Source organism: Echinops telfairi, unplaced genomic scaffold, assembly GCF_000313985.2.
Source record: "Echinops telfairi isolate 266 unplaced genomic scaffold, ASM31398v2 ScPeMD7_70;HRSCAF=299, whole genome shotgun sequence".
NCBI lineage: Eukaryota > Metazoa > Chordata > Mammalia > Afrosoricida > Tenrecidae > Echinops > Echinops telfairi.
In genome coordinates this window covers 33,927,647-33,938,870 of record NW_022103968.1, presented here as the reverse complement: position 1 = coordinate 33,938,870, position 11,224 = coordinate 33,927,647, and the positions used below count along the sequence as shown (strand labels likewise).

Genomic DNA, 11,224 nt, shown 5'->3' with positions numbered 1-11,224 from the left:
TCTCATCACAATCCATACATACATCCATTGTGTCAAGCACATATGTACATTCGCTGCCCTCATCATTCTCAAAACATTTGCCCTCCACCTCAGCCCTTAATATCAGTTGCTCATTTTCCCCCTCCCGCCCCACCCCCCTCCTCTTGAACCTGTCATAATTCACAACTTATTATAGTTTTGGCATAAGTTACACTGTCCGACGCAAGACTAACTCTTTGTAGGAGGAGAAAGCCCGCTCGTAACCACCAGGTTCCCAAACTGCAAGGCAGACGGCTTGAATTTATCCCGGGACTCCTTGGAGGAAAGGCCTGGCGATCTCTTCCTGAGAGGAACAGACCCTCCCTGGAAGATGACAGCCCCTGAAAACCCTGTTGGGCACAGTTCTACCCCAACACCTGTGGGGTCCGCTTGAGTTAGAATCATTGCAAAGCGGGTGGGTTTGTTGTTGTTCCAAAGTATTGTGTATTCAAGGGGCAATGAGCTGACCACAGAAAGCTCTGTGCCATGGTGGCGTAGTGAGTTACACGGTGGGCTGCACACCAGCACATTGGCAGTTCAAAACCACCAGCCTCTCGGGAGAAAGATGAGGCTGTCTACTCCCAGAAGGAGGTACCGTCTGGGAAACCCACAGAGGCAGTTCTTCTGAAGACAAAGCAATGACATTGAGGGTTTTTTGTTTCTTCTGTATTAAGTTTATTTACCCAGATACTGTCCCGGCTTATGTTTCTAAAATAGTTCAACTTTTCCGCACTAATCTAAGGCAAGTTTTCCGGACGTTTAGGTTCCTTCGAAGGGATGCGTCAAGCCTGGGAAGACTCTTCTCCTCTCAACCCAACCACGTCCCTCAGCGCCATCATTAGAACTCCCAAGTGTTACCACATCTCGTCGCTGAATGAGAACGCCGCCAAGCGTCTGTGTCGCAGGTATTCTCAAAAGCTCATCCAGCACACCACCTGCCAGCTGCTGCGGACCTACCCCGCCGCCACGCGCATCGACTCCTCCAACCCCAACCCCCTCATGTTCTGGCTCCACGGCATCCAGCTGGTGGCCCTCAACTACCAGACGGACGGTAAGGGGACACCCTGACCACCCCTCTTTGCGTTTCCCAGTTCCGGCAATGTCATTCGATAAGCAACTGTTCTCTAAAAAGGGTGTGATTCCAGTCAGGCGCGCGCCATACGCGAGTGTCAAAGTACTGACGACAGAGCGCAGGTGGGGATTTGGTACTGAAATGTGGCCTTGACATTTGAGAGTGAAGGTGGCAAAAAAGCGCTTTGTAGGGGCCCAATGCTCTCCTGGTCCTGACACCCCATCCTACTCCTGCCACACACACACACAGTTTTTGACAATTTTGAACATAAAACTTTTTTTGTATGTTCAGTGAACGTATACACAATCAGACAGGTTCCCATTCCACACTTTCTTTCTTTAACAGTTTCATTAGCACATAGTTTACATATCATATAATTCAGTATTCAATCATTCAATCATAGCAATGAGAATTGTACAATTACTACATATCAATTTTAGAACATCCCTCCCCTATGGTTGAAACACTTTTAGAATGAGTTGTGCATTCACAGTCAGTTCTAGTGCTCCCTACCACCCCCCCCCCACTTTCATTTTTTCTTCCTGAAATCCCCTTTCCCTCCTTATCATCTACCCCTGCATCCCCTGTCAACCCCTGGATCAATTATTGTCACTATGCACCCACTCCTGTGGGTCACAAACTGGGAAACCTAGCAGAAACAATGAAAACCAAAACTGAAATAAGATGGTCAGGATAAGACAATAATAATATAAAGACCAAAATACAAATAATGAGCAAGAAAGAAAAGACCCTCATCAACATTCCAAAAACCAGGGAAGACATTTCTGTCGTGGAATGAGTAAGAGATACTTGCACCCACTACCAATTCAGGCTGGGTCTAAAGGGAGGTCATCTGACCAAGTGTCAAGTTCAATTCAGCATATTCAAAATCACAAATGGTCTCTGTCCGAGACTCTTGCCTGTGGGTCTGCGGGTCGCTCCGTCTGAATAGATTCTCTGCAGATAGGTTTTAGGGTCCTGCTGACCTCCAGAGCCTTTTACAAATTGAGTATTAATAATTTTAGCTCTGATGCTTTTCCCTGCACCATATTTGAATTTTTTAATTGTCATCTTTAGATCACACAAGCCAGTGTGCTTCTTCCATGTTGACTTAGTGGACTCCTCACTTAGATGGCTGCTTGGTTGAATACAGCTTTTAAGACCCCCAGACACTATTCTGCTTAATAGCCGGGCACCATCTGTTTTCTTCACCACACTTTGCTGTAGCACCCTTATCTTCAGTGCTCCTTTCATGAAGGCGAGTATCGAGCAGAGCCATGTTGTCAGAACTAACTGTTCTTGGGTTGGGGCTAGAGTTCAGTAGGAGCCCAGACTCCATCTCCTTGCCCATGGGGTTGGCACATCTCAGGTTTACTTTGGCGATCGTAATATGACAAATTCCATTCCACAGTTTCTGCACATGGTGTTCGTTGATTACTTGATGCTTCACACTGTATCAGTGCTCTCATCACTTCCCGTTCTGGTAGGTCCACTCCCATATTAGCTTAGTCTGAGTATCTCCCAAGCTTCTCATCTGTGCTTTAAAGCACAGGTGGGGAACTAATATCACACATCTCACCCAAGAGAAGACGTTCCAGCCTTCACGTTCCAGGTGAATTAATTAAATGTTTGACCAGATATAACAGGCTAATTTTTAAATTGACAATTTTGTGTGGCCCTCGGATGACGTTATAAATAGCCAAATGGCCCTTAGCAGAACCCCCCCCTCCCCGCCCCCCTTAAAGTATCTGTTGTCCCTGCGAGCTCATAGTTGCAAGTTTCCTGACAGAGCTGTTGTCCGGTTTGCTTCCAGAGAACTTTAGGGTAGGGATTTCGTAATATCCCTTAGTAACCTGACCCCCCATGTTCTAGTAGTCTGAGTGGTGCCTCCAAGCACTTTGCCAGTGAACCCCACGCGTGCTTCTCGTCTCTTTGAGATCGAGATGAAGACGAATAGCCAGTGCTCTCGGAGCTGCGAACCGGAGGAAAACAAGCATCCGAAGGCACAAGCCGAGAACATGGTGTTGGTCATTCCCTGCTGTGGATGGAACTTTGATTACAGGCATCACCGAGGAGGCTCACAGCACCCAAGGAAGAGCACCAGCTGCCGCGTGCCCACTCTGAGCCAGGCACCAGGCTGCAGCCTGACCCATGCTGCCTTGTTTCATCTTCCCGACAACCTAAGGGCTGGGTACTTTTAGGATCTCCATTTCTCAGATACGGAAACCAAAGCATAAAACAATGATTTGCCCCAGGTCACAGCAAGACTTGTATCAATACAAGCACTACGGGAGTGGATTATGGGAGTTGTGGATTAAGGAACTTGGCTGCTCACCAAAAGGTTGGAGGGTCCGGTCCACCCAGGGGCACCTTGGAGGACAGGCCTCTTGATCTACTTCTAATAAGTCAGCCACTATATCCTCACCATTCTGATCTAATACAGACAGGGCCCCATGATTCACAATCCACTTGACAGCATGGATTGTGAGAGCTGAGTTTTCCTGGGTTGTTGGGAGAGGGAGCGACAGACACAGAAAAGGAAATGGGTAGACCAGGAAGACTTCTTTGGCATGCACTCAGGCATGGCGGTCTTTCCTCTGATTCATTAAGTACGTGGTGAACAGTTCTTATCTTCCGTGTCACATGACTAAACTGAATCAGATCTTAACTCTCCGTGCTGAACCAGAAAACCACAGCTCAGCCTTGTCTCCAGCCAAGGTCAAACCACAGTGCTAGCTTTGGGGACAGCTAGCTACCCAGTACCAAACCGTACCCATTTGTGGCTGCCCCCACAGATATCTGGAGAGAGATAGCCGTCGTATTTTTCACCCTTGTTTTGTTTGCTTCATTCCATTTATTTAAACAAAATAAGATTATGCAGATGAAGAACTGTGCTTAGCCAAAGGCCTGGCACATAGTAAGCATTCCACAAATGGTAACTATCATGAAGTGTATTTGATAAGTTATGAAAACAGTATGATTTGGACTTGCAAGTGGAAATAATAATGGGATCGTTTCAAAGTTGTAAAAACTGTACTTCCCATTTCTTTTCAAACCTGCCCCAAGTGGCTTGCTGGTTCACATTTTGGGGCCTGTCTGTAGCCTTGTGTCCACTGGCGCCCTTGGTGATTCCGATACTAAAATATTTTACGTAAACTGAAAATGACCAGCAAAACTGGGCTTCTGAAGGAACTGGAAATGCATTTGCTTTGGGATGTGCCCTTTCTCCTGAGAAGGAGCCTGGTGCAGACACACTGACTCCCCAGATGGCAGAGGAAGGCACAGCGGAAGGAGACGTGGGCCACTCCTCAGGCCTCCGCACAGCTGACCTGACACACTGAGGCTGCGCCGTGGCCTCCGCTCACCCCTCAAGGCTTTGCCTCTCCCAGAGCCAGCCCGGCTTCTCTGGGGAGGGAGATTGGCCTGTTGTGCAAACTGAGCAGCTTCCGTGAATCTGTTTCCTTGACGGCGTGGGGTCTGATGGCATATGATAATCGTCACATGGTCTGTTGCGAGGATCGAATAAGGTCATCTGAAGTGGCATGCTCTGTACAAATTCAGGTGTAGCCGGTGCCAGCAGCATCGACTGACATCTAGTTCTGGTGCTGCCATCACTACCTGACCGGGTGATCAAGATCAAGACACCCTCGTTGTCTGCCCACCCGCCCACCTCCCACACCCCCACCCAGTGAGAGATCTATTCAATCTGTTAACTCGGCAAAAATCTGCTGAGCACTTTCTGTGCCAGCCACAGTGCCCTTGGGGGACCTGAGGCTGCCTCTGGGTGGGTGTGCCTGGCTCCACAGGGAGCCCACTGAGAACAAAGGGTTAGCTGTGAGCATTGCTAGAGGGGAGCATGAGCTAATCTCAAGGGTCCCTTCCAGCTTTAAAGTCTGTCCTCTGGGACCAGCAGAGGACAGCCATATTAGGTATCGTGAGTCAGTGTACAAGCCCCGGGGTCATCACTGTCAGACACTGGTGGGCCCACGGTCGCTTTCCAGCTGCGACCTTGGCCCAACGATGTCACTTTCTATAATCAGTCACCAAATGAGATTTTCATTAAGAAACGGTGCTTTAAAGTTTGGGAAGACTCTGGGTTAGAACATGGTATTTACAAAATCAGAGTTCAAGGCTAAATGGGTGTTGACATCAAATCATACTGGCATAAGAGCCAATTAGCTGCCCATTTTGACTCATGGCAACCCACTGACTGTTACGGTAGAACTGTGTTCCATGGAGTTTCCCGTGTCTGATTATTCAGAGAGAGAATTTAGAATGAGAACCCCAGGCCTTTCTTCCAAGACACCTCTGGATAGACTTAAGCCTCTAACTTTAGGTTAGCAGCTGAGCATGGAGTCCATTTGCACCCCAACACTCTGATTTATTCAGCACCTCTCTGGGCCGGCCCCTGGGGGAGGGGCTTGCACACGTCATCTCATGTATCTCTCTGACACTCCTATGAGGTGTCCATCAGGTGGAAGTGATTGGTCAGATTGTCTGGGTTCATATCATAGCTTCCACCACTCACCAGCTGTATGCCAGGGGTATGTTCCTTCTCTGTGCCCCCGTTCTTCCCACCGATACAAAGGAGGTTGCTGAGAGGACCCGTCTCGTGGGCTATGGCAGGACACCCAGGAAATGCCGAGAGGGGTGCCTGCACATCACACCAACTTAGCCAGCTACTTCCCCACCCAGCCCCCTGTGGCTTTTTGGTGCTGCCTTCCCTTCTCATTCGATCTGATTTGTTTCTTTTTCATTACTACTGTTACTGAGAGCGGTAGTAGTATTCTAGCATAACGTGATAGTATGATTCCTGCGATAACATTATTACTGCTGTGATGAACGGGGTGTCAGAAAGTTTATGGGAAAATTCCATGCTCTTTTCACACCATTTTTCCACGACTGTTTTGAAGCACCCTAGGAGCAAGCACACAGGGAGAAAGGGGGAGTTTTTACTCCCATACAGGTGACCATCTCAGAAACCCACCGGGACAGCTCTCCCTGGTTCTGTAGGATCGCTGGGAGTGTGACTGGACCAGCTGGCAGTGAGGTTGAGGGTTAGTTTGTCTGTTATTAGAGTAATACATGCCCATTCTACATGGACTAACCCAGTGGGAGCCAGTTTGCTTCCTTCTTAGCCATCCTTTCCTGTGGTTAGGATTCTTTGTCACGGAGTCACCCGGGGAGAGCGATCTCTCCCACTGCAGGTAAGACCACTTGTCCTCCCCGGCCCGGGCTGGGAGGGGCTGGATGGGGCCCAGTGAACCGTTTTACAGATACAAGGAGCTTTCAAACGTCTCAGACATCTTTCCCCATGCATGCTCACACAGGCTCGAAGCCAACAACCACGTACGTACGCACCGAAGCTTGTTTTTTTTATTTTCCAAATCATTTCATTTGATTTACATAAAATGGAGCTGGCTCAGTCAGAGTGAAGTGTAGCAACGATGAAGTATACAAGTTTCCTCTAGTTCTTAAATGCTTCCTCTCCCCCCACCCCCCACCCCACTATCATGATCCTAATTCTACCTTACAAATCTGGCTAGACCAGAGCATGTACACTGGTACAGATAGGAACTGGAAACACAGGGAATCCAGGACAGATGATCCCTTCAGGACCAGTAGTGAGAGTGGCAATACTGGAAGGGTGGAGGGAAGGTGGGGTAGAAAGGGGGAACTGATTACAAGGATCTACATATAACCCCCTCCCTGGGGGATGGACAGCAGAAGAGTGGGTGAAGGGAGACAGTGTAAGATATGACAAAATAATAATAACATAAATTATCAAGAGTTCCTGAGGGAGGGGAAGGGGTGACGGGGAGGGAGGGGGAAAATGAGGAGGTGATACTAAGGGATCAAGCAGAAAGCGAATGTTTTGAGAATGATGATGGCAACAAATGTACAAATGTGCTTGACACAATGGATGGATGGATGGATTGTGATAAGAGTTGTAGGAGGCCCCAGTAAAATGATTTTTTTTTTAATGGAGTGGGGTCTAATCCAGACATCATACCATTCCATAGTTCAATCACATCAAGCATTGTTGCACAATTGCCACCAAAATCAGATGCAAAACATTTTCTTCCCTCTAACCCCCCACCATACCCCTCAAGAGGCTTTACTCCAGTTGTCTGGGATATATTCACCCATCCCAGATTTCATATACCGGAAAAACATAGAAAACCACATAGCAAAGAGTCAAGGCTACCCACAAGGTCAAACTACAACAGAGATAAGCCCCAGTATGAAAAAAGCCATAGAAAAGATCGAAAACCAGATCCAGCCCAATGTGTATCAGAAAGGAGATCGAGAGACGAGGTTTGAACCGTTCGAGTCAGATGTATCATTTCGATCTACTTTAGTCCTCTCCCCAGTACTCTGTGTCTGATGACCAGGTTATGCCATCCCTCAGCTATGGTTAGAGGGACACACGGGAACTTCGGACACGGCAGCCAAGTGGGGGCTGTCTGCCCATGCTCTCTTGTGTTCGTTCCTCCGTGTAGCAGAGTTCACTGTCACGTGGCAGGAAGAGACCTGAGGGAACTCGGTCAGGTGTGTCTCATAAACCGTCTGCTCATGGGGGCATGTTTTGCACAGGCTTATGACATCAGGAAGCCTTTGAGTGTGAGGCAGCTCACAAACAGCACTTCTCCACTTTTCCATCAGACAGTCGATCCAAGTGACACTTGGCCACGTAGGCTAAAAGCTCTTGTGAGGGTTCCCAGAGTTTAAGATTGAGGGATTGCCAGCATGATGTGAGTCATATGTGAGGGTGATTGTTTTGTTTGCTTTCATATTTAACTACAGTTTTTAAAAGGTAAAGCTACTAGCATTTATGAGTTGGAACGAAGATATCAAAGAAAGGTGACCTTTTGCTGGCTGGCTCTTGTTCTTTTTTGGAGAATGAAGTTGGGGGTTTTTTGTCCTTCAGTATTAGTAAGTCGTTTTACTGGGGGCTCTCACTGCTCTTATTACAATCCATATGAGAATTAAGATTCTGATCTTACATTGCACAGAGCTGGAATCGGTCCCAGTCGCCCATATGGCTTGCTGCTTGAGGTCAGAAAATACCATTCCTCCTTTATGGAAATGAGTATAAATGTACATATTTCACAAGATTTTGCAGATAAAGGTAGTAAACTGTTAAGTGGTGGAGCCTGGCTTGAAGCGGGCATGTTGGGCATATCTCATGGACTCTAAGTTTCGTGCAAACAGAGGTCTCTTGTTTCTTGTTGCACCTGCGGTACTGGGAACCCACACTAGACAATCAGCAATGGAGGGAGTTCGTGCTTAGTGCTTCTTCACACGAGGTTGTAGGAAAAATCGATGTCAGGTTCTCTTGAGGTGTGTACGTGGGTGCGCGCTTTTGTGACAAATACAGTGAACCCTCGCCACTTCGCGCTTCGACTTCCGCGGCTTCACTCTATCGCGGTTTTTGCGTAACAGCGCATGCTCTGTCATTACTGCCACTGATTGGCTCATACTGTACACGCATGATGCCATAAATAATATAATAAATAATAAATTATAATTGTAACGTCCAAAATGTTTTACTGTATTTTCCCTTTTTCATTTAATAAATTGGGTAATACGAGTGTAATGGTGACTAAAGGGTGTTTTTTCATGTCCCCTATGCTCTAACTACGAAAATACTTGATTTACAAATAAGGAATCCTACTTCGCGGAATTTCATTTATCACGGTAGGGTCTAGAACCGATTAAACGCGATAAACGAGGGTTCACTGTACATATGTAACAAAATCGTTGCAATTTCAACAGTCTCTCCGTATACAATTCAGTAACGCTGATCATGTCTCTTGCGTTGCCCATCCATCACCATTATCCTTGTCCATCGTTCCATCACCCTTAACAGAAGCTCAGTGACCCCTAAACAATAAGTCGTCTTCCCCACTCCCTCCCACCCTCCATCCCTGGTGATCACAAGCATCTTTTGAATGTTGCCTCTATAAGTTGACCCGTAGATAAATAAAGTGGCCAGAAGTATCGGGTTACTTTTATTTGTTTCATGCTTTGCAGACCTCCCTTTACACTTAAGTTCGGCCATGTTTGAGGCCAACGGTGGCTGTGGTTATGTTTTGAAACCTCCGGTTCTGTGGGACAAAAGCTGCCCGATGTATCAGAAGTTCTCTCCATTGGAACGAGAGCTGGAAAACCTGGAGCCTGCCATCTACTCGCTCACGGTAAGTGTGGCCCCGGCGGCCCTCTGTAGACGTAGAGTTAGGCACGTCCTGACAATGGACCAGGCTGGAATCCAGGGAATTCAAGAATTGTCATGCCACAGGTTGGTGAAAATGTTGGTCCCAGTAGGATTTCTTTACCTCCCAGAAAAGCAGCGGCTGTGGTTGAGGTGTGCTGTCACCAGCACTGGTCTTTGCCAGAGCCGTGTAGGTGGTGTGATCAGGGTCCTGCTTCATCTGAGCAGTATCTACAGAGGCATAGCCATGAATATACCCCATATGCGTGTCTATACGATATAGCCTTGTTAACGCAGCTCATCTTAAGCAACCATCGGGCGCACTGGCATCACATACAAGTGGGTATTTTTGCTCCTGAGTGAGAGCCGTCATCATGACTGGTCTTGTCCTCATTCCTTTCTTTACCCAATGAACCAAATATCCAGACCCACAGGCTGCCCGGAGTACCAGAGCCCCCTGGTAGGTCTCCAGTCTGACAATTCCAATCCTTTCCCTCCCTCGTGGCTGATGGGAAAAAGTAAAACCCTTCAATGTATGGATGACAGGACAGAGAAGACCCTGCCTGCTGCCCTCCCAAAGGACCCGAGTGACCCCTTTACTCCGGGACAGGCCATTGATAGATGTTTCTCCCACACATGGTGTCCTGCCGCTTTCCCCGACACAGCCAGGCGCCTTGTCAGTGTGGCTGTTGTGGCAATGCGATTAAGATCACCGAGTGCCGTGCTTGCGCTTGACAGAATGTTAGGAATTGTTACAGCCTGCTCCAAAAAACGATTCCACATAAAGATCTTGAAATGATAAAAATCTAATCCTTCCTTATTTTTCATAAGATATTATTAGCAAGTGTGCGATTACGTTGTGTCTAAGATTTTGGCCTTTTCTTTCACCATCTGTGACAAAATTAATTTTATCTTAATGGCCTCATTTCTTTTTAATTTAACATCTTATTTTATTTGGGGTGAGAGTATACACATCAAAACACACTCCCACAACACTTTCTGCGCTTCCTGTTCAGTGACCTTGGTGAAACTCTTCATTTGCATTGTGTGGGGGAAAGGCCAGCCCCCCACAACTAATCGTGGGTCTGATAGGTGCATTTGTACGGGTAAGATATATAAAGATTATAATAAAGTCATAGAGAATGAGAGAGATAGGAGAGAAAGTAAAATAAAGAAGTCAGACACATTTCATGGTAGCATGCTCCCCTCCTGGATGGCCATGATCTCAACAGCCAGGTCTGCACACAGCACAGGCGAAAGGGCAGGAGAGAGAGGGAGTGAGCTGGAGGGAGCCGGCAGGAGCCTTTCTTTATTAATAACCAAGGCTTATATCTACTTAGGGGGCGTGATTACAGGTAACCACACATGTCACAGGAAGGGGCTATACAATAGGCAATACAAGCACTAGGAAGGGGATATACAATGGGCATAGGCATAACAGGAAGGGGATGAGCTAGGGGTGTACACGTGATAGGAAAGGGTGGAACTAGAGGTGTACATGTGACAAGAAGGGCAGACCCTAGATTCATGATGGCGGCCTAACCTTGGTCACCCTTGAGTGGGCTTGACCTCCCTGGGCTCTCCAGGGAAACAATCTACTACTATCCTTATCAGAAGGAAGTGGGCCCTACTTGTTGCGGGATAAACAGTGGTGTCTGCTTGCTCTGGATGGCTGATTACTCTTAGGGAAAATGACCCTGACCTACTTCTGGTGACCTCCAATGGATAGTCATTTGCCCCGTGTAGCAAGCAGCTAAGTTTTGAATATATTTGGGGGAGACAACTCGGGAGAAAACTTTCTGTTTCCGACAGCATTGTGTCCGCATCTTCATTATTCCACTTCTAGCTGTTTCACTTCCGCTAACTTAGTATGTCACTGCACCGCCACCGCCACTGCCACCGCTCTCCACCACCACCAC

The 11,224-nt window shown here is 47.4% G+C and overlaps 1 protein-coding gene across 1 annotated transcript in view; it reads left to right on the top strand.

Moving 5' to 3' along the window:
• PLCE1 (phospholipase C epsilon 1) overlaps window positions 1-11,224 on the top strand; it is a 333,692-nt gene that overhangs the window by 296,784 nt on the left and 25,684 nt on the right. Inside the window, exons 24-25 of the mRNA XM_004701341.2 lie at window positions 782-1,069; window positions 9,128-9,291. Coding sequence (XP_004701398.1) covers window positions 782-1,069; window positions 9,128-9,291 — 452 coding nt within the window. The remainder of the gene's footprint in view (window positions 1-781; window positions 1,070-9,127; window positions 9,292-11,224) is intronic.